Genomic DNA, 24,312 nt, shown 5'->3' with positions numbered 1-24,312 from the left:
AAAGGGCATCACCACAAACTGATAATGCCCACCTGGGGTTGAGAATGCTGTTTTGGCCTTAGACTCCTCAGCTAACCTGATTTGCCAATAGCCAGCTGTCAAGTCAAATGTGCTCAAAAACTTTGCAGAAGCTAGTTTGTCTATGAGCTCATCTGCCCTTGGAATAGGGTGTGCATCTGTCCTGGTGACAGCATTGAGTCCTCTGTAATCCACACAGAACCTCATCTCTCTCTTGCCATCTTTGGTGTGAGGTTTGGGGACCAGAACCACTGGGCTAGCCCAGGGGCTCTCTGAGGGTTCAATGACACCTAATTCCAGCATTTTATGTACCTCAGCCTTTATACAGTCCCTGACGTGGTCAGGTTGTCTGTAAAGTTTGTTCTTTACAGGCAGACTGTCACCAGTGTCCACAACATGGGTACACCAGTCAGTTTGACTAGGTATCAAGGAAAACATATGTGAAAATGATTGTAGAACCTGTCTACATTCAGTCTGCTGATGGGCAGTGAGGTTGCCTCCAAGGGTCACTCCTTCAACTGAGCCATCTTCAGGGTTCTGAGACAACAGGTCTGGGAGAGGGTCACTCTCTTCCTCCTGTCCCTCATCTGTAGCCATGAGCAAGCCCATGTCTGCCCTGTCAACATATGCTTTAAGCCTGTTAACATGGAGTACCCTGTGGGGACTCCTGGGAGTTCCTAGGTCCACCAAGTAGGTGACCTCTCCCTTCTTTTCCAGGATTGTATGGGGTCCAGACCATTTGTCTTGGAGTGCTGCTGGGGCCACTGGCTCCAACACCCATACCTTCTGTCCTGGCTGATACTCAACCAAGACAGCCTTTTGGTCATGCCAAGCTTTCTGTAAGGCCTGGCTTGCCTCAAGGTTTTTAGATGCCTTCTCCATATACTCAGCCATCCTGGAGCGGAGACCAAGTACATAGTCCACTATGTCTAGCTTAGGCTTTTTGAGAGGTAACTCCCATCCTTCCTTCACCAAACACAGTGGGCCTCTCACAGGGTGCCCAAACAACAATTCAAAGGGGCTGTAGCCAACTCCTTTTTGTGGGACCTCTCTGTAAGCAAACAGAAGGCAGGGTAGAAGGATATCCCATCTTCGCCTGAGCTTTTCAGGTAATCCTTTGATCATACCCTTTAGGGTCTTGTTGAATCTCTCAACAAGCCCATTGCATTGTGGGTGATAAGGGGTGGTGAACTTGTAGTTGACACCACATTCCTTCCACATAGCTGTTAAGTATCCTGACATAAAGTTGGTACCTCTGTCAGATACTACCTCCTTAGGAAACCCCACTCTGGAGAATACTCCCAGCAGGGCCCTGGCCACAACAGGAGCTGTAGTGGTCCTAAGGGGAATTGCCTCTGGATACCTGGTGGCATGATCCACTACCACCAGTATAAATCTGTGCCCAGATGCAGTGGGAGGATCCATGGGACCCACTATGTCTATTCCCACTCTTTCAAAGGGGACCCCCACCACAGGTAGTGGTATTAGGGGGGCCTTTGTTGTGCCACCTGATTTGCCACTGGCTTGGCAGGTAACACAGGAGCGACAAAACTCCTTTGTATCTTCATTCATATGAGGCCAGTGAAAGTGAGGGACAAGTCTGTCCCAGGTCTTATTCTGGCCTAGGTGTCCTGCTAAAGGAATATCATGGGCCAAGGTAAGAAGGAAGCCCCTAAATTGCAGAGGTATGACCAACCTCCTGGTTGCACCAGGCTTGGGGTCTCTAGCCTCTGAATAAAGGAGCCCTTCATCCCAATACACTTTATGGGTACCTTGAGCATTCCCAGCAGCCTCAGCAGCAGCCAGCTGTCTGAGGGGTTCAAGAGAGGGACAGGATAACTGAGCCTGCCTCAAGTCAGCCCTTGAAGGTCCCCCTGTCCCCAGAAACTCAACCTGATCAGGTTCAAGCTCTTCAGGGACAGTTCCTTCAGGGTCCTCTAGATCAGCTTCCTGGGAAGGCTGATCATCACTCTGAGGCAGGGGGGAAGGCACAGCCTTGACCCTCCTGTTCTTCTTCTTGGTAGGTGCTTGGTCCATTGTTCCAGGATCCAAGACCTGTGGTTCAGTGAGGCACTTTTTGGCCTGTGACCTGGTCACAGCAAGGACATGTGATGATATACCTAACATCTCTGCATGAGTCCTGTACTCCACTTCTGACCATAGAGAACTCTCTAGGTCATTGCCCAACAAACATTCTACTGGGAGGTCTGCACTAACCACAACCCTTTTGAGGCCAGTTACCCCTCCCCATGAGAAGTTAACAACTGCCACACTATGTGAAGTAGTGGCATTGCTGGCATTGGTCACCAGGTAGTTCTCACCTGGTATGTACTGTCCAGGATCCACAAAGCCTGGTGTCACCATAGTGACACTGGCACATGTGTCCCTGTAGGCTTGAGCCACTTTGTCATTAATTAAAGGAGTCTGTCTGTACTTGCCCAGGTTACTGGGGCTCACAGTCAGGGACAAATCAATGTCCCCATCACAGATCAAGACTGCCTGTGTAAGGGTTCTGTCTAAGTCAGAATCTCCTTCAGTTCCCATAGTGATTCCCACTACCCCCTTTGTCTGGGGACCAACACTGCTAACAGTAGTACTGGGAGCAGGTGCCTTAGGGGCAACAGTGTTGGGGGCTCCACCCTTTTTGCAATCACTAGTCCAGTGAGTTGTATTTTTACAATGATTGCACCAGGGTTTCTTTTGACCTTCTTTCTTCTTTTTGGACTGTTGTTGGGACCCACCCTCCTTAGCAGTAGTTTGGGGCCCTGTTGAAGACTTCTGGTCTTTAGATTTCTGATCTCCACCCTTTTGGTCTGTTTTCTTCTGATCACCCCCTTGGCCCTGGTTCTGGTTCTTTTGCTTAACCCTGGTTCTGACCCATTTGTCTGCCTTCTTTCCCAATTCTTGGGGAGAGGTCAGATCAGAGTCAACCAAGTGTTGATGCAGTTGCTGGTTTTGACAGTTATTTAAAATCTGTTCTCTCATCATCAAATTATACAATCCTGTAAAATCAGATACCTTACTTCCCAGCAACCAACCCTCCAAAGCCTTAGTGGCACATTCAATGTATTCAGACCAGTCCTGAGTCTGTGTCTTTTGGGTGTCTCTGAACATTAACCTGTACTGCTCAGTGGTTAAGCCTAACCCATCAACTAGAACACTCTTCAGGACTCTGTAGTTTCTGACATCCTCTTCTCTAACAGTGAGGAGTCTGTCTCTGCCTCTTCCCTCAAAGGAGAGCCAGAGGATTGCTGCCCACTGATCTTCAGGAACCTGCTGTACTTTGCAGGCTCTCTCAAGAGCAGTTATCCACTTGTGGATGTCATCCCCACTTTTGTAGGGGGGCACAACCTTAGACAGGTTTCTATTGTCGAAAACCCTATCTTTGTCCTTAGGGACAATGCTGCCACCAGTGGGTATAGACCCACTCTCTTTATGCTGTCTAGCCTTGCTAAGTTTCTCTTCCATCAGGGCTACTTCTAGCTCCTGCTTCCTGATCCTCAGCTGGGCCTCTTGCATCTTGGCCTCATGTTCCCTCCTCTGAGGGGTGGTCATCCTTCTCCTGGAGTGACCTTGAGAGCCTCTAGAGCCATGGGAAGCATGGGAGTCACCTGAGCGATTCCTTTGCCTTCCAAGCCCTGTGTTAAGTCCACTGGGGAGATCCAGTGGGTTGAACCCACTGTCAGTCCCCAATAGCCTTGGTTTAGCTGGGCCAAGTATAATACTTGGCACTGGGCTAGTTCTCCCTTCATCCTCACTACTGTCAGTATCCTTTTCACTCTCATCCTCTGTGGTAGGCATCCCATCTAAGGGGTGACTATTGGGAAGGGGTACTTCAGTGGCATCTTTAGAAGGGGGGCCTCCTGTTCCTGTCCCTAAGGGGGCTAACTGGGAAGCTTTCTTGAGTGCTCTCTGATTCTCATCATTCTGTAAGAGCTCTCTGAGCTCAGCAGAGTTTGGGTTCTTGGGCTGTTTAAGGCCCCTAAGAGTTGCCAAATGCCTGAGCTCATTCTGATTAAGGGTAGCAAAGCTGGATGGTGCCCTCTGGGGGTCACTCTCAACAGAGATGGGTACAGTGGACCCCTCTGCCCCGGCCATTGCTCTTAAGTGTGGGTGGATGTGTTGCAATCTACCTACACTTGGGTTTACCTACTAAACCTATCTAGTAGTTGTAGTCAGGGTGTGCTACTCCCTTTGCTCTACAACAACTAAGTTCAGTAGAACTTATGTATATCTAATCTTGTTTTATATGTACCTACAGGTACCTATGTGATCTTTCAATTGGTAACCAAGAGATTACAATGGTAAAACACAGCAAGCTCAAATCCAACCGCTGCTCACCAATGTGAGAAGTTGGCCTGGTATATGCTGTTCACTAGTTCTAGTGACCACCTTGTACCATGCCAAGCAACCCTTATGGTGTGGTTGTAAGTCAACCTTTTTGGACTAGCTGCCCTAGTGGTAGCGTAGGCTAAGCAGTCTTTGAGGCTAAACTCGTGATGCGTGTTAAGCAAGCTGTTTTACCAATAGTAACCCCCTTTTATACCAATGAAAGGACACCACACAGATATATATTCAAAATATATATGTATTTATTTCTCAAAGTAACCCCTAGTCTCTTTATGAGCACAGGAGCACAAATCGTCAAACAAGATTACAGTAGAATACACAGAAGTTGCACTTTATATGGATAGGCCCTGGTGGCCACTCAAACCATATACTAAAATAGTGGTATAAGTACCACGAACAGGAAAGGGAAAAGGCCTAGGGCCTCTAGAATCGCTGGGCCTACAAGGAGCTAACGTCAGTTAGTGACCAGGAGGTCCACGGGTGGCGTGTGCAGAGCAAATAGTCACACGCGGGCTCCCATAGGTTTCAATGGGTGCGTAAAAAGTACAAAGTTACTGCAAAAGGAATCTTCCGGATGACCTAGGAACTTAAGATTTGGAACACAGGCACTAGAGATGTATTACTACACATGGGCACCGGAGTACCAGCTTTACCTCACCCACAGGAAGCGGGTGCATAGGCCTCAAAGTGCGTCGGGTTTCTTCTATCTGTTCCGTTGAGCCTGGGACAAAGATGCTGCAGGCGGTCGGTCGGGAAGAGATGCAGTGGATCCAAGAGTGGATCGGAGATGTTGAAGACCTGTAAGCAGAGGGGACAGTGTTCACAGTCACTAGCCAGTGACCAGCGTGGCACCAGGTGGGTACCAGGCGATGTCGGGTGCAAACAGGTGATGAGGGGTAGCTTGTCTCCGCAGCCACGTGGTCCCTGAAGGTCGACGACGTCCAGGAGTCGGCTCACGAGCTGTCCCACGCAGGCTCTCGCTGTCGGCGGTGTCGGCGACTTGATCGAAGCAAACAAGCCTTGGCAAAAGCAATTGCAGGAGGATTCGGAAATCAGCTGTTGGTTCTGACCAGCAAGGTCAGATGGATTGCTCCTTTGGAGGGGAGCAAGGGCCAGTCTGGAGCAACCAGACCAGCGGTGTTTGTCGTAGATTTCGTCGCCAAGATGGCCACTAGCCAGCGGGCCAGCAACCGGTTAGGCGCGTCGAGTGGCAAAATGCAGAAGGGCCCCACGCAGATCGTGGAGATGCTGGAGGGCTCACCTTTGGTGCAGATGCTGCTCGAGGGTTGGGCTTCTCAGGACCCAAAGCACAACTTGGAGGGAGCCTCGGTTGTTGCACTGGTCAGCTTGTCGTAGTCGTTCCAAGATGGCTGGCTCCACGTGTCTCGGTGCCTCCACGGGTCTCCTCTTTGCAGGGACTGTGGATCGGGCGGTGAGAGGTCTGGAGGTCCAGGTCTTGTCAGTCTCTGGGCTCGGGCTCCGGCGGGAGGCGGCGGCAAAGCAGACGGTGATTCGCTGGATGGTGCTTGCGTTAGCAAGGTGGTCACTCCCTGACCACAGGGGAGATTTTCTTCAGTCTTCTGTGCAGCAGAATGTCGAAGTTCCCGTCTTCTTCTTAGTTTCAAGTTGATTCCAGGATGTCTGAAGTCTTAGGACACAGCTCCTACCTTTATTCGGATTCTAGGGGCCGGACTACCTGCTAGGTCCCTCCCTATGGGTGGGACCAGGAAGGGGGGTGGTTACACCCCCAATCCTTTGTCCAGCTCGCCCCAGGCCCGGGACTGGTGTGCCCCAGGACCGGTTTGAACTGGCATATGCACCGAGGCTCCTTGTGAGCCACAGGCATGTCTGGTTTCTTTCAAGCCCTTCCTGACCAATACACAAAATCCTGTCTGGGGTGGTGCATGCACCTCCCCTGGCAGGAAACCCTTTGTCCACACCTCCCAAGCTGGAAGGACTCCCAGCAGCAGGAGGGCAGACTTGTGTCTGTGGTGGCAGCATCCATTTTGTGGAGCTGAGGCTATGTCTGATTTTACCCGGGTTTCAGGCACTGTACATGTCGTGTCCCTCTAGAAGGGTGGAATGCTAACCCCGTCGCCAGAATTGGCGAGGGGTTAGTATTCCAATTCGTATGACACCTTACTCGACATGTTTTGATAAAGCCAAACCAAAGTTAGCATTTAACCGCGAGGTTCATAATGCACTTAAGAGTATATGGTATGACGATATCTGGAAACAGTAGAAGGAAGTTGTTCCGACCACTGCAGACAGGCTCAGCTCATGCCAGAGCACCATCTCACATGGAACCAAGCACTCTGCCTTCAGGATTGTTAAGGCCTGCCATAGGAGTGACTCATAGGTTACCAGGTGTCCCATTTAAGGTTAGGTATAGGTATACTACACCTAAGTAAGAGGTGATTACACCAACTTACCCCAGCTGAGTGATCAGCCAGTTGTGTCAGATTGTTAGGCCAAGCCTGGGGTGGCATAATACATGCTGCAGCCCCTGGCAGGCCTTGGGTACACCAATGCCCTGGGTACCTAGTGTACACTGGTACAGGGGCTGACAGGGTGATCCACTTCCAATTGGTTATGCACCTAGGGTGCATAGTTTTAATTTAGTAGAGAGAACAGCAGGCTGGGGGTCTGATTGGCAGGCCCACAGCCTCAATATGTCAAAAACCAGTGAAGCAAAAAGCAAAAATTTGGGGTGACCATAGGATAGCAGACCCTACTCTCCTACACCCGGTGTGTCCTGCAGCCAGCAACCTCGAGAACTCCGGAGGACCTGCCTGCCTTCACTTCCAAAGACTGCTTCTCTTGTGAACACTGGATTTGTTTAACAGCAACCTCTGGCAGCAGCCGGAGACCGCGAATCCAGACCACTTAGCACCCGCCGAACCAGGCCCGAGCTCGAGTGGAAAAACACCACAAGGACGTCACCCCGGTGATCCTGACCCGAGATCCGGCAACCCGTGAACTGCCTCAAGCCTCCAGCTGACGCCTGCAGCCTAAATCCAGAAGGCCCCCCCTAACCACGACCAGGAGCTGGTAAGAAGATCCAACCCCAAAAGGCACCCCTGCACCCAACGCCCCACGCGGCCTTGTGTGCCCAAACCGGCTGTGCCTAACCAACCCTTAACTTCCCAACTTGCAGTGCTTTTGCAAACCGGAGGTTCTCCTTTGAAAACAGGGCACCCGACCTCAAAACATCACTCTGCACCTGGCCGCCCCAGTGCCTTTGAGGGTGCACCTTTTGTGCTACTTTGTTCCCCCATTTGCCCTGACCTTAACCCTAGGAGCTTTGCTCTCACAACCCATTGGCCTGCTTGCCGGCAGCCACCAGTCGGAGGCCCCCTATCCCCCTTTGGATAACATTGGGCCTCAGCACTCTGCACCCGACCGCCCTAGTGCTGCTGAGGGTGCAACAACAGTGCATCACTGACACTCGGGGACCCCTGAGTCTAACCCCAGAACCTTAACTCCCACAGTCGATTACTTATCTGTGAACCGTTAACCTGTTTTTCCTCCATAGGATAACTGTGAGAAAGTGGCTCTGTATATACTGTTCCTTAATAGGTACAGGGTGTACAGAGTCCACAGACCCCAAGGGTTTAACAGAGGCTAAAGTTAGATATAACCTTACTCTCTAAAGTGGTAGCTTGGTCGAGCAGTAAGGCAGTATCAGAGGACAGTGTAAAGCATTTGTTGTACACACTCAGTCAGCAAATGGTTCCACACACTCAATAACTGAAGTCTAGGCCAATGGTTTATATATAAAAAAATATATGCTTGTTTTATTTTAGTACCAACACTTGGAATTAAAATATACTTTCTCGACAGGAGATGTTTCATTTTTTTTTTTGTTGAAACATTTTTATTGTTTTCCAATACAACAAGCCAGCATACAGTTCAGCTTCCCCACCCATCTCAGAAGTACTGTACTTCAATCGGCAATGCCTGTTTCCAAGTGGAGTAACACCCCTCCCACCCCAACTCGTTCCCCCCCCCCCCCCCTTCCCCACCCCCATGTCAGTGTGCCCCCAGTTCCTACCTCTCCCTTGATGCGCCCCACCTTCCCGGTAAATTATGTACGGGTGCTCAACCCCTCCCTGAGCAAGTCGAGCCTGGCCACCTATCAAGACATCTTGTATGCGTCCAGGGTCCGCCTCCATTCCCTTCTCATTCCTCAGCCCCCCCCGCCTCTTGCCTATCCGACACACTCCCTCCGTCCGCCACGCCAGCTATCAGCCCCTGAAGTTCCACCACCAACGCTTCCCATGCACTTGCCGTCGCCAGCGCCTTCTCGTCATCCCTCCGAAGAGCCATCTGCACCCGGAGCGTACCCTCCGCCCCTGCCCATCGTGCTAACGCTGCCCTCCACCGCAAAAAGCTAGGCCCCCCCCCCGGGACTTCCAGTGCATGGTCAATTCCCTCTTGCCTATTATCAACCCCAAGTCATAAAACTTGCTAGTGACCTTCGTGCGACGGGTGTGGGGAAACCAAAGCAACAAGCAAGCTCCCATCTCCGGGGCAATAGAGCGGTCCGTCACCTGATTCAAGCAGTCCACTACCTCAGCCCAAAAGTCACCCAGCTGCGTACAGGCCCAAAACATGTGGCGAAAATCTGCCCCCTCTCCCCCACACCGTGGGCACGAAGAGTGCGCCCCTCCAAAAGATTGCATGACCTTGGCCGGCGTCAGATACGCCCTATGTAACGTAAAAAACTGGACTAGCTGAAATCGTGCGTTCCTCGTTTCCTTCCAGGCCCTCCGCACCAGCGTGGACCACGTGGTCTCAGGGATCGCTTTCCCAAGGTCCGCTTCCCACTTTTCCCTCAGGGTGGCCAGAGGGTGCAAGCCCTCCGTTGACAATCGCCGATATAGGGAAGTGATGGCCTTGGTCGTCCCCGCCGCCATCACTACATATTGACAGCCCGCGGCAGTCGGTGGTTCCGACAGCCCCAACAGGAGATGTTTCATATAAATACTTTTGTATATGCAGTAGACTTTAGTAAACAGTTACAAGTGGTTGCAGTAGGCAACTCTTTTTCTAAACACAACAATACATTGAGCTCAATGATAAATTCAAGTTATTTGCAACAGATTACTTTTTAGATTACTTTTGTAATTCCAGGACTGGATCCTAGATTCAGTCCTGGGTCAGTTCTCAGAATCAAGTGATGAAAGTCGACTTAAGTACAGTAATGATTTTTAACTATTATTTAGCTATTTTAAAGTTGACACTTAAAAAATATTTCAGAGAAAACAATCAATGATTCCCTATGGAAGAAAATTCAGGTTATAGGTACAGTATGTTCTCGTTACTTTTGTAATCCAGTACTGGGTGCCTAAACTCAGTACTGGGGCCTTTATCCAAAACAGGTAAGTACAGTTGTGGGTATTTTTCAGGGTCAGTGCTCGGCACCAAGATCCAGCACTGGGAGCTCACCTAAGAGCAGGTGAGTAAATTTGTTTTTGTCACTCGGCTGATTTTTGGTGAATATTTGAAGATTTAAAAAGTCCACACTTAGAAGAAATTTCAGGAAAAAGCGAGTCAATGTTACCCTATGAGGAAAATAGAGTTTGTGGTTTAAGGTTAAGTACTCGACTGGCAGAGTTGAGGTTCTGGGCACAGACTCAGGGGTCTCCCAGGGTCAGGTAGGTACAGTTGGTTCACCCTCAGCGACTCTAGGGCGGCCGGGTGCAGAGAGAGTTAGGCCCAATGTTATCCTATGAGGGATAGGGGGGCCTTGTTTGGTGGCTGCTGTCTGGCAAGCCACGCGGCTGTGGGAGCTGGGCTCCTGGTCACTTACTCAGGGCAAGTGGGGAAGTAGGTAGGTGTAGAGTTTTCACTGCCAGGGCCACTCGAGCGGCTGGGTGCAGAGGGCTTTTGAGCCTTCGGGCGCTCAATGGATTTCAATGGGAAATCTCCGGTTTGGAAAAAGACTGCAAGCTCGGGGACGAGGACTCTTCAGGTGCCACCACCACTTCGAGAGGTAAGTTGGGTAGTTGGAGGATAGGTAGGTACCCCAGGATTGGACACAGAGGGCCGTGGGGCGCCGGGTGCAGGGGTGCCTTTTGGTGTCGGAAAATCTTACCCTCTGTTGATTGCGGTTGGGGTGGCACACTGTTCTGAGGCTGCAGGCTTCTTCAGGATTGTCGAGGGGGGTCCTTGGGTGCCGGACTCGGGGTCACAGTCGCCGTGGGGTCGTCCTCGTGGGTTTAGTTCACTCCGGCACCGGCCAGGCTTGGCTGGTGCAGAGTGGGCTGGGATCGCGGTTCCGGGCTGCTGGCAGGGGTGAAAGGTAGGTTCTGAGTAGAGCCTCTACTCATGGGAGCCCCAGGGGTTCAGAGTTCAAAGGTAGCCAGGTCCTCCGGGGTTTCTGAGGTTGCTGGCCACAAGAGATGCCGGGTTTGGAGCAGGAGCAGGTTCGAGGTCGACAGGCCGGTAGGGCTGGGGCCAAAGCAGTTGGTGTCTCCCTCTCCTTAGCAGCTGCAGGGCAGGTCTACTTTTCTTCTTGCTCTTCTTGTAGTTTCGGAATCTGGAATCTGGGGAAGGAAGGTTCAGGGTGCCCCTAAATACTAGATTTAGGGGCGTTACAGGTAGGTGAAGGACAGGGACCAATGGGTCCCCGTCCTGGGGTGGGTACACCCCCTATCCTGCCTCTCTCCTGATAGGGTAGGGCTCCCCATCTTCAAGATGGCGAGAGCCCGGAGATGTGCTTCACCTCGCCTCCCCCACCTGAGGGGTGGGGTTGGCAGGCTGGCACATCCCCTGTCCTTATTTGGGGTTTCCGGCCAAAGCTTCCCGCCAGAGTGGGGGGTTGCAGGGGCCTGGGGAAGCTCACAGAGGCGGCATGCCTGTGAAGCTTCCCCCTGCCCATCCTGGGGGAGGAGATTTAGCACCTCGCCCAGGATGTGCATTGTTGCAGGACCAGGAGAGCAGGGGCTCTCCTACCCAGGGGGTCCAGCAACATGTCTGCTGGGTGGCAGCCTAGGCAGCCTCAGAGCAGACGTGGATTCGTAGGTTAGGTTTCAGGGGGCACCTCTAAGATGCCCTCTGGGGTGCTGAGTACATTAAATCCCACACTGGCATCAGTGTGGGTTTAATGTGCTGAGAAGTTTGATACCAAACTTCTCAGTCTTCAGTGTTGCCATTATGGTGCTGTGGAGCTCGTGTTTGACGAGCTCTCAGCACCATGCACACTTAAATGGCAGCACTGCACTTACAGTGCTCAGGAATTGACCTGGGTACTGTAGGGGCACAGGGCTCCTGTGCCCACACCATTGGCATAAGGCACCCAGCTAGAGGGGTGGCTGATGTATGCCATGGCAGTGTAGGTGATGGGCATGGCACACAGGGATGTGTGCAATGTCGACTTTGTTTTGGCTTGCACCCAGACACCCAGCCTGCAGAGGCAGTGTGTGTGTGTGTGTATGTGTAAGGGTACAGGGCCTCTAAGGGTGGCACAATGAGTGCTGCAGCCCTTAGAGGCCTTCCCTGGTCACAAGGCCATGGGTACCTAGGGTACCATTTACCAGGGGTCCAGGGCACACTCAGTCAAAGTACATTCAACAATTCAGCAAAAAGTGGGGGCATACCATGCAAGAAAGATGGCACTTTCTCACAAGGATCACCTTCAAACTCCTCACCCACGCCTTCAAATCACCCTACAACATCGGACCCAATTACCGCAACAAGAGTTTCCTTCCACCTACCCATAAGGAACCTCGGCTCAGCTGACCTCGCCCTGGCTGAAGTCCCCCGCATCCCCAGAACCGGCGGGAGAGCCTTCTCCTACATCGCAGCTAAGACCTGGAACAAACTCCCCGTGCACATCAGGTGCTCCCCAACCCTGCGAACTTTCAGGAAGGACCTCAAGACCTGGCTCTTTGAATAACCTGATGCTGCATCTGATCCGGAACTGCATCCCCCCCCCCCCCCCCCCCACCCCCACCCCAGCGCCTTAAGACCCTCACGGGTGAGTAGTGCGCTTCACAAACCCTTGATTGATTAATTTCCTCCCAGCACCCAGCTCCCTCACACTTGGCCATCCTGATGCAGAAGGTAAATCTTTTACCCTACAAGGGTGTCATCGAATGGGTACTGTACACACAGAGAAAGCTAGGGATGCTGTTGACACTACTGTCTCATGTCAAAAAAGGACAGTGTCTCAGGCCTATCTTGGATCTTTGCTCATTGAATTCCTTTCTGCAGAAGGAAAAATTGGAAATGCTCACTGGCTCAGCTTCTATCAACCCTCGACCCAGAAGACTGAATGGTGTCTGGGACTTGCAGGATGCTTGATTCCATATAACTGTCCTGCAGACCCACTGGTGTTGCATGCAGTTCTGTGTGAGCCAGGAACACTGTTTGCTGTGCTCCCTTTTTTCCTTACCTCAGCCTCTCAGGTGGGCACTAAAGTGATGGTGATGGTCACAGCCCACCTTTGAAAGTCTGGAGTCCATATGTTCCCATACCTCGATGACTGGCTGCTAATGGTGGGCATGCTGCAATCACTCACCACCCTTGGACATGATTATGTTTCAATAAATCAAAGTCCCACTTGAGACACGCATGGAGGCTTCCTTTTATTGGGGCAGTTCTGGGCACGGTGGTGTTCAAGGCCTTTCATCCACTAAAAGGACTCCAAGACATCAAGAGTATGATCTCAGTGAGGATGACTCCCAGGCTTCTTGGCTTTCTGCATCCTCCTCATACATAGTGGCAGGAGGCACTTATGATCCTGTAACAGAACCTCAAATCCCAGTGGGGTCAGCATCAGGGCTGCCCAACTTCATTCTGGTGTCAAGTGAGATGGCTCAGCATCTGCAGTAATGACTGTCCCGTGCCAAACTGAACCAAGGCAGGCCACCATCCCTTCCCCCCCCCCCATGAGCTGACATTTGTGACAGACGCGAGGAGGTGGTGGACGAAGAGGTTGGGTCACCTGGAGGAGATATAGATCAGGAGATATAGATCAGAGGCCTCTGGCCTCCTGTGGAGAACCAGCTCTGTGTCATCCTGCTGGAGCTTGAAGCAGTCCGTTTGACCTTCAAAATCCTCCTGCTGTCCACTAAAGTGAGGCTGGTGCAGGTTCTTATTGACAACTTGTGTTACCGCAGTAAGCAGGGCAGAGCGATGCACTAGTCCCTGTGCCAGATGTCTCTTCAACTCTGGAGGTGGCTGAACAACAGAACATCTTCCCGGTTGCTAACCACTTGCTAGGGTCCCTGAATGCCGGAGTGGACGAACTGGGCCGGTAGCACTTGCTAGATCTCAAGTGGCATTCCCATCTGAGGTTGTACAGGTTGTATTTGAACAGTGGGGGGAGACCAGGATAGATTTGCCTCGGTCATTAATTTTGTGCAGTGGCGTTTCCACCAAGGCTCTCCATAGGAGATGCCTTACGGCTACAATGGAGCAAGCAACTTCTGTATACTTTTCCTCTCTTACTTCTGTTGCGCTGCGTTCTGAAGATCAGGATAGACCAGGCTCACATTTTCTTGTCGTCCCAGGAGTGGATCAGAGGGGCGTGGTTCCCAGAGCTCTGGGCATTTGCCCTCTAGCCCACCTTCCGCTTTGAGAGGACCTCCTGTCTCCGCAGAAGGTCAGGCTCATGCATCTGAATCTTCTCAATTTACATCTTCATGCATGGAGATTAAATGGTGGCAGTTGATTGCATTTGACATGTCCACTAAGGCGATGGATGTTATCTTTGCTGCCAGGGACCCTTCCACAAAATCTATCTATGCTGGGCGCTGGGACAGACGTGTTGCCTGGTGTGGTGTTCATGACACTAACCTCTTGCAAGCCAATCATTCAGATGTTCTTGTCTTTATTTTCACTGTAGCCAGCAAGGCCTTGCAGTGGGCACAGTGACATTAGGCCTCTGTGTTTTCTTGACCAACCCTCCTTGTTTAAGTCACCAATTGTAACTTATTTAGCAAACGAGTTGATAGGTGTTTCCTCCCAACCCATTTGTGATGTCCTGTTAGGACTTTACTGGTCTGGCATTTGCCGTGTGCATGCCCTTCAGGCCTGTGCACAACTGGTCTTTAAGGCGGCTGCTGAAGACCGTCATCCTTCTCGCCATCACGTCGGCACGCTGTAGGAGTTAGCTGCAGGTGCTGTCGGTATAGCCATCCGACACTACCTTCTTCCCAGACAGGCGGGTGTTTGGGACCTCTGTGTCTTCCCTGCCCCTGGTCGTGGCGCCCTTCCCTGTTGGCCAGTCCCAATTCCTGCATTCTTTACGCTGTCTTATCCCTTGAAAGAGGAGGAGAAACCTCCAGTGCTTAGTTTGGAAGAAAGCATTTAGCTTTTACTTTGACTGGACAAAAGATCAGGTCGAGGCAGGGAGTGGGGCTTGTAAGCCGCTCCACTTTGTCACTTCCTTGATGGTACAGAGCCAACGTGGAGTCGCAACACACCACCTGTCAGCATGCAGGAGTATTGCTGTTGACGTTCTCCAGATCCAGTCTGGAACCAGGGAATATTCTAAAGTTGAGGAATCTGCAGTTAGAGTATCCACCAAAAGGATTTACCAGAGTTAAGTAAGTTTTTGTCTTCCGGGGTGCCACAAGCAGCGTGGAATTAGTCTAATGCTTATGACTACCATGAAGATAACTCCTATGCAGACTCAGACTACAAGTAGCTATTTTGTCAGCCACAACCACCTCACATACTTGAGAGGCAGATTGAAGATGGCAGGAGCAGGGAACGGTATGAGTAACAGAAAATGTGAGGGAGTAAATTTGTGGGGATCTATATCAACACCAGGCAGAGGAAAAACTGAAGCAGCGATGAAGTAGGAAATAGTCTACCAAGGGAGATGAGGTAAGCTAAACAAGTAATCTTGTTTGTTGAAGTACAACAAGAGTGCAGAGATGTGAGAGAAGAGGCAGGAAGCGAGATCATGAAATGCATGAATCCAGAGGAACTAAAATTAGAGTTGCGATAAGAGCTACAAATTTGAAGATGGAACTTTTTTTCTGCTATGAAGCTGAAAGCAGCGTCTCTGAATCCAGAAATGGTCTGAGTGAAAGGTTGGAAGTTAATATGAACTTGAGAATTTGCCTTGATGGACACTTTAAAAGATATCCACTGGATTGAAAATAATTATAGAAGCAGAAAGAGAATACTTTGGGAGCAGTGAAAAGAGCTGGAAGGACTTCCGGGAAATGGCAGGTAATCATTTGGTGTGAAACACAAGGTTGAAGCAAGAAAAATCAGTGTGAACTGTCTGCTTGAAAATAATAAGGCAAGTCAAAACAGTAGATTAGCCTATATAGGAAGTGGAGGAGGTGGACATAGAAAAGAAGTGGGGCTTAGACAGCTCCCTAAAGGACTCCTTACAGAAGAGTGTAAAAAGAAGGAAAATAATTAACCCAAGGAACAGAATTAACTTAAAATGGATAATCAAGAGAACCAAGAAAGAACTGAGCCTTAAAGCTAGGGCAATCCACCTTGTCAGAACATACTGAAAAGTACCAAAGTATGTTGAAAAGATAATTGTTAGTGTGTAGTAGTGATGTGAATGAATGTTGTTTGCGTCGGTGAGGAGAGCAGTCTCAGTAGAGTGTGCCGACAACAAACCGTGGGAGAGAGAAGGTCTCGTCATGAACACCAAGAAATGCAGAAAGGTGATGTTGGACCGACGCATGAGGAGAGGTCTTCTTTAAGTAACTGGTGTACGACCGAATAGTTGTACCACTCCAAGAAGCACGCTTCAAAAAACCCCTGAAAACCTTAGAAAGAAGCAGTAGACCTGAGAGGCAGTAGATGCCAGCACAGTAGAAAAGGGGGCAGCAGGGTCTTCTACTTGTTTGCAAAGATAAGGTCAGAGTCTGTCAAAGAAGAAAAGGAGAGGATGAGGTGGGGTCAGCAGAGAGCAAGAGACTTGTTGCAGTGCAGAAGCAGAATGTAAACGATTGGTTTTTTTTATGGATTAGGACGGTTGATGGATATTCTTTAATATGGGGGTGATCTCTCTGCTTCACTTCAGATTGGGGGCTGGCGTAGCAGGTCAGCAGAATGTGTGTCGTATGGGACTGACCCAAGACATTGACAGACATGGCTTATGGATTACGGGCAATGGGTCATGGCTGTGGGAGAGCAGCAGTTATTGATGGTGTGTGGCTGAGTTTGAAGTCCTGCATGGAAGGTGATGGATTGGCAATGGCTGTAGGTAGCGGAGGATAGTGAGGGTTATGAAGAAGTGTGGGGGTGATGGTGCTCAAAGCAAGCAGTAATGGGTTTGCAAGAGGTGGCGAGGTGCCTGACGAATGTACAAAAGCTGTTGAGGAATTTGTCAAATTTCATGGAACGTATGGTTGGTGGTGGACGCGAAGAATGAAGTAGGAATGGATGCTGCTTGATGGGGGACCGTAGATGGTCAAGGAACTGAATAGGGTTTAAGGAGAATGGATGGCAAATGCTTTTGTAATACATGTTTTGCATGTATTTGATGTATGGGGTGGTGGATGGGGAGGGCAGTAGATAATAGAGAGTATTGACCCCTTTCGAAGAGGTGCATTGGAAGATAATCTTTGAGGGTCTTGGGTGGTTCAAGGTGTGAAAGTGGTAAAGGATTTAACTCGTGTTTGCAGGATTTGAAGCTCTACATGCACAGCTGGTGGTAGAGGGGGTGTATAGGCTTTGAAGGAGAAGGGCAGGAGATGGTCAAGGAGAAAATTGGGAATTGCACGAGTTTTGAAGTGGCAGAGGGTAGTCAGTGGTTGGTGATAGAGTGTTGCATAGTGAAGAACAGTGGGTGGGTTTGGGAAGAGGGCAGCTAAAAATTGAATGGATTTTGAATGGGTGACTGGGAGGTGGATGGGGAGTTGGAAGGAGGTGCTTCAGCAGTTGGATGGAGTGTGTGAGATAGTGTATGTGGCGACGAACAGTAGGTGAGAAATGGAGTTGATAGGGTACAAAGGGGTGCGTGTGAGGTGGACGAGCGGGAGATTAGTAGGTATAAAGGACCTGGGCAAGCGCTGAAGGGCTTTGGTGGGAAGTGTTGGACATTGCATAAAGTGGTGCCTGAAAAGGGGGATGGAGAGAGTATGACAGATGCTGAAGGAGATGACAGGCGCTGAAGGGGTGCAAGGGATGTGGTTGACATCGTATAAAGGGGTGCCTGAGAAGAGGGATGGAGTGTGTGAGAAAGTGCCTCCTTTGACATGGTTAGCCCCCCACCTTTTTCCTGGAAATTGATGTGGTTTCGATTTTAGTGCACAGGGTCCCTGTCAACCTGGTCCCCTGTGCCAGTGCTTCTTCCCTAAAACTATTCCACAATTGTCCCTTCAGGCCCTCTGTAAGTCCCTGTGCAACTGCAGCATGCATAGTCTGGTGCTGACAAAACGGCAAAGTTGACATAGCACACGGCCTGTGTGCCATGCCGACCAGCACTGCCCAAGGTATAGGTAAGTCACCCCTCTAGCAGTCCCTACAGCTCTATGGCAGGGTGCACTATACCACAGGTGTGGGCATATCTGCATGAACAGATATGCCCCCACAATTTGTAAGTCCGTTTTTAGGTATTGTAAGTGCCAGGGAAGCCATAGAGAGAACATTGGGCTGGAAACTTGACAACTCAAGTTCCCAGCACCATGATGGCTTCTCTGAACCCAGGAGTGTTTGGTACCAAACTACTCCTCTCAATAAACCCACCCTGATGCTAGTGTGGGATTGAAACATGTAATCCGAGATGCCCCCTGAAAACCTACCAGCTCTGGTGTGGTCACAGGCTGGCTTTAGGCAGCCTGCCACCACCAGACATGTTTGTTGACCCCTGGGTCAAGAGCCTCTGCTCTCTGGGACCAGAAACAAAGCACACCCTGTGCGCAGGAGTCACACCGCCACGTCCCCCAAGATGGACACAGTGCTCCAAATGGAAGCTTCAAAGGCATGCCGACTTTGTAATGCACCCACCCTCCCAGCCTCTGCTGCTAGCAGCAGATGGCAGCCCCCGTTTATACCCCTATTTTGGGCGTGAAAATGGGCAGAAACACCTAGGAAGAACAGGTGTGCCAACCTCTGCCAACTCCACCCTTAAGGTGAAGGAGGCGCGTTGAAGTACACCTTTCAGTCCCCACCATCTTGAAGATAGGGGGACTTCACCAATCACAGGAGGGTGACATAATAGTGGGTGTAGTCACCCCAGGTAAGGGACCCATTCACCCCTACCTGCTACTCCCCTGTAATGCCCCTAAGTTTAGTATTTAGAGGGCTGCCTCAGACCCTGAAACTAGTTCCTGCCGACTTAAGAAGAAAAAGTATGAAGAAGACGCTGTGCATAAGAAGACTAAAGACGCCTACTCACTTCCAGCCCCACTGGCCTGTCTGCAGCCCTTGAAAATCCTACAAAGAAACAACATCTGTCCAGCAATCAGCAACCTCCACAAACCCTGAGAAGACTGCCTGCCTGCCTCCAAGAAGACAAGAACTCCCGAGGACAGCAGCTCTGTCCACTAGGAAAACACCACCAAGGACTCTGGTGCCCCCCGGATCTTTGCTCCTTAACCACTCTGTACCCGACACCTCCGACTTGTGTCCAGGTGGCCCAGCGATCCTGAGTCCAAGTCCATCGTTGGCTGACCCCTCCTGGACTCCACGATGATGCCTACAGTGTGGATCCAAAGGCTCCCCTCGACCCGCCCTGAGAAGAAAACCCAACGTCAAAGGACACCCCTGCACCCAAAGGCCCTGGGCCTTGGGGAGCTCAACCGATGGTGTCCCTACAGCATCTCCCCTTACCTCTACTGTCGCTAGTCTCCCGCATGTAGCCTCCAGATCATCGCCTGCAGCCTGTCTTCAAATCCATGTTCTCCATTGAAAAGCATTGGGCGCCCAATGCTGTATTTGCACCCTGCACCCGGCTGCCTCTGTGGCACTGGTGGTGTATGTTTGGTGCTGCCTTGTGCCCCCCCCCCCCCGCCCCTCCCCCCCACTTGTGCTTGCTCTAACCACCGAAGCTTGGCCCGGCAACCGATTTACTTATCTGCAAGCAGCGTGGCTTCAAGCATGCCCAGTCTCCTCCATTTAAACACATTGGGCCTATCTCCGAATTTGACCTCTGCACCCAGCTGCCCCTGTGCCACTGGTGGTGAAGACTTTGTGCTTACCTGAACCTTGCCTTCTGCTGACCTTAAACCCGAAGATGAACTGTAAGTTGGGTACTTACCTGTGATACAGCTTTGTTTTCCTCCGTAGGTTAACATTGAACTTTTTGAAAATTTCATGAAGTGTCGACTTTTAAGTATTTTTCCTGAAAAACATATTTTTTTGCAAAAATCTTGGTCTTAAAATAAAACTCAAACAAAGCTTTATTTTTATAAAATTGGAGTGAATCTCCTTTTTGAGTTGTCAGTTATTGGTATGTACAATAATTGTCTTGCACTCCTCTGTGTTAGGCCTAAGGCTGGTTGCTCCCTTTACCACATAAAGCACTTTGGGTTTGAATTGAGCCCTGTACACTTCTGGGGGAATCTCTGGACTTTATGCACGGTATAACCATCTAGTGGTCTACTACATACACAGCCAGCGTCTTACAGAGAGTGTGCTAGAGGAGCTGAAGGTGCTGGACAGGCGCTGAAGGGGTGCATGTGTTGGACATCGTATAAAGGGGTGCCTGAGAAGGGGGATGTAGAGACTATGCCAGAGGTGCTGAAGGAGCTGGGCAGGCGCTGAAGGGGCGCACGGGAGATGGGTGGATGTGGAGGATGGAGTCAGGTGATAGAGTATTTGGAATGGGGTTTGAAGGGATGTGTGTACGATGGTGGGTGGGGGGAGGGGTTTTAAGTAGGAAAGGATTGCGGAAGGCATGTCCTCACTCACTAATAACGGCATGATTGTCTATGTCTTATTCAGTTAGGCACGAAAGCACAGGAGGCGCAGAGCCTACAGGAGCAGCGTGATGAGTATTACCGACACCTGCAGCAGTATACAACTGTATACCAGACCCTGGCCACAGAGAAGGAGGAGCTTCAGCGGCAGTATCTGCTACAGGTGCAGCTCATGGACCGCCTGCAGCACGATGAGGTGCAGGGCAAAGTGAGTGCTGAGATGCACTTAAAGGAGCTTCGACAAACTCAGGTAATGCGATCGATTTGCAGACTTACCGCCATGCAGAAATAGACTGGAGCCTTCCTAGAGCATGTGATTTCTTCAGGAGCAGTGGTTTATTGTTTGTTTGAAGGCATGCTGTGTAACTAGAACGATCAACATTTCACACCCTGTCTCATCTGTTACTTGCCTGACTGTACGGAGTTATATTGGCACATGAATGAAGCATTTAAACCATAAACACTGTTCATAGAACAAATGTAGTATACATTAGGTTGTAGGTGGCAGACAGGTATGCAGACCTGTTACCAAGGTAATTGCTGTATTATCCTTTTCTTCACCAATGGATGGTTATAGGGTAAAAAACATAAGAGCAGTGCATAACATAGGATATTGCATATTTTTTATATGTACACAAGATTTCAATTAGTTTACTGGGGGAGTATATTAGTGGGCAGGGGGGAATTTTAAATCTATTTTACTGTTTTATGCTTTTGTTTTATTTTCTAGCTACTGATTATTTCTTTTTGTAAACAGATGTTCGAGGCATATGAGCTGCAGAATCCACACTCTGTGCATAGATCTCCATCTGGTGTTGGGCTCGGATGCTTGCACCTTGTTGTCTTGGAAGAAATCTTTTGTAGTCACGAGATAGGTGACTCCTCCCTTGGACGATAGTGCGCATGGGCATCGACTCCATCCACAGATTGTCTTTTTCTGCTATCGGGTTCGGATGTAACTTCTGTGCTCCGGTTCGGTACTGTATTATCCAAAACTTCTCGACGCGCAAACCATCAAAAAACTCAACGTATTTTCGTTCGTGTGTTCTTCAACGCGACCTCAAATACCCGATTCCAGTCTTCGACGCGGGCCGCTGGGCCTATCGACACCATTCGGGCATATGGCTAATAGAAATGACTCCATTTAAAAAATGCCCCCAGTCTAGAGCTAAATTCCCACACAGCGACCAACACAAGGTCTGTAACCTCTGTCTCTCGTCCAAGCACGAGGAGAATAATTGCCAGGCCTGTGCCTCCTTTCCATCCAAAAAGACTATCCATGATCGCCGCCATCGTCACCAAAGCCGGAAGCGCATTTTACTCCTGCAGTCTCCAAAAAGCCATTGGCACCGAGCACCTAGGCACCAAAGGAAAAGGCCTCGGATCTAAAACCAAAACATTTGGAACCGCAAAAGATTTCCGACTCGACATCGAAGCCGAAGGATCCAAAAACCCCTTTGAAGGCTCCAGAGCAGAAATCTAAACCCCGCTCGGACCCGAAAAAATCAGCGCCCAAAGAGACTACCGGAGATTAACTTTTTCGACCGGATCCCATCGATCCGAAGCAAAAAAACTCTAAAAGTGGACCCCATAACAGGACATGTGGTCAATGTTCCACACAAGAAGAGGAAATTGGACACCGCACACATCCCTGAGGTGCCTGTAAAGAAAAGAGACTGTGCCACTTCACCTTTACGCCCATATTCTCCTGTTCTTCCAACTAAGCCTTTCTCTCCTCCAAATTCTCCCATAATTCCACCATACTTACCACCACCACAGGATGATATTTTAGGGGGTGGGGAAGGGAACCATGACCCTTTCACTTACCCTGATGATGACACCGATGTACCACAGGACGATTGGGATGATTATGATAACCCAGTAGATCCTCCAGACCTTCCTGATCCTGATGCATGCCCAACAAAGCCATCTTCCCCCAGATGCCAATATTGGTTTTAGTCAGCTTATAGACAGAGCTGCCCAGTACCATGGTGTTCAAATGCATTCGGACCCCACAGAGGAGGACTTCCTGATAGACACCTTTGCACAGTCACAAAAGACTGTACAAACCTTACCAATGTTAAACGGCATCATTAAACACGCCCGAGACATATTCAAAGATCCTATAAGGGCTAGAATTCTCAATCCCAAAATTGACAAAAAATATAAACCCGCTCCCATTGATCCCACCTACATCAAGAGACAACTTCCTTTAGATTCTCTAGTGGTGACCGCTAGAAAACGTGCCAACTCTCAGACCTCCAGTGATGCTCCACCTCCGGACAAAGAGTCCAAATTATTAGATGCTTCGGGCAAACGAGTTGCTGCCCAAGCAGCTAATCACTGGAGGATAGCCAATGCGCAGGCATTACTTGCCAGGTATGATGGGGCTCATTACGACCAGCTAGATACCCTATTGCAGCATTTGCCTCATCAATATAAGACCAAGGTCAATGATTTGATTCAAGAGGGCAAATTAATAACTAATGCATCAATCCAGTGCGCCCTTGATGCAGCAGACACCGCCTCTAGGTCCATTAACACTAGTGTGTTACTAAGAAGACATGCCTGGTTGCGCATCTCTGTCTTCAAACAGGAAGTACAAACAACTGTCCTCAATCACCCGTTCAATCATGAACAACTTCTCGGACCAGCTGTGGATACAGCCAAAAGCACACGGAGACTGCTAAATCCATGGGAGCATTAGTCTCCATCCACACGAGGTTCCTTTCGACGCTCCTTCTATAGAGGCGCATCCACAAACATCAGTGCAGACACTGCTTCTTCCTCCTACAAGAACCCCACGCAAAGATCCCCCAACAGGGGATATTTTAGAGGTGGATACAGGGGAAATAACAACAAAGGAAGTGGCCGAGGTAACATCAACACTCGCGCCTCTCCCGCTAATACGCAGTGACTTCCCTCCAGACCATTCCACTCCGGTCGGAGGGAGACTCTCACAGTTCCTACCTGTCTGCAATTCCATCACTACAGACAAGTGGGTAAGACAAATTATCCAGTATGGTTACTGCCTGGAACTTACAGCAACTCCACCCAACATACCACCCAAGCAGCGTCCAATGTCCACGGAACATCTGACACTCCTCAAACAGGAAGTTCTTTCGCTGCTTCAAAAGCATGCAATAGAACCAGTCCCCCTACAACATCAAGGAACAGGAGTTTACTTTCTGTATTTCCTAATCCCCCTAAAAGACGGTACCCTAAGGCCAATATTGGACCTCAGACCCCTCAATCTCTACATACAGTCGGATCATTTTCATATGATCACTCTCCAACAGGTGCTTCCACTGCTTCAACAAGGCGACTTCCTCGCCACACTAGATCTCAAGGACGCCCACTTCCATATTCCCATACACCCTGCTCACAGGAAATACCGAAGGTTCACAGTGGACGGCCAGCACTATCAGTTCAAAGTCCTTCCATTTGGGGTGACCACAGCACCCAGGGTGTTCCCAAAGTGCCTTGCAGTAGTAGTGGCGCACTTTAGAAGGCAACAAATCCATGTATTTCCATACGTAGACGACTGGCTGATAAAAGCCAAGTCATACAACCAGTGTGTTCACCAAGTTACACCTTCAACCCTCCTACATACATTAGTATCTAGGAGCCACAATAGACACTTCCAAAGCTCTAGCATACCCCAATCCAGCAAGGATAGCCAGCATGCAAACCCTCATCTCCAAGTTTCAGCCCCAACAGTCTCTCCCAGCATGAGTGTTTATGCAGCTCATAGGAATGATGGCCTCTTGCATTTTCATTGTACCTCACGCAAGACTTCAGATGCGCCCTTTACAGGAATGCTAAGCACGTCAGTGGAACCAGGCTCAAGGTCAACTTATAGATCTAGTGTTGGTGGACAGCCGCACACATCACTCTCTGCAGTGGTGGAACACACAAAACCTTTCCAGAGGGCAGCCGTTCCTAGAACCGGTTCCACAGATAGTGCTAACAGCAGATGCATCACTCACCGGCTGGGGAGCCCATCTCCTAAACCACACGATTCAGGGCAGGTGGAACACTCAACAAAAACTGTTCCACATCAATTACCTAGAATTACTTGCAATTTTTCTAG

The 24,312-nt window shown here is 50.0% G+C and overlaps 1 protein-coding gene across 10 annotated transcripts in view; it reads left to right on the top strand.

Annotated features, from left to right (window-relative positions):
• The window catches only part of GOLGA2 (golgin A2), a 410,097-nt gene that overhangs the window by 309,075 nt on the left and 76,710 nt on the right, over positions 1-24,312 (top strand). For all 10 annotated transcript variants that reach the window (XM_085614120.1, XM_085614119.1, XM_085614117.1 and 7 more), the window contains one exon: positions 20,245-20,469. In XM_085614120.1, coding sequence (XP_085470246.1) covers positions 20,245-20,469 — 225 coding nt within the window. The remainder of the gene's footprint in view (positions 1-20,244; positions 20,470-24,312) is intronic.

The sequence above is a fragment of the Triturus cristatus genome, chromosome 1_2 (genome assembly GCF_964204655.1).
Source record: "Triturus cristatus chromosome 1_2, aTriCri1.1, whole genome shotgun sequence".
NCBI lineage: Eukaryota > Metazoa > Chordata > Amphibia > Caudata > Salamandridae > Triturus > Triturus cristatus.
The sequence above is the reverse complement of the archived record's forward strand: the minus strand, read 5'-3'. Positions and strand labels throughout refer to the sequence as shown.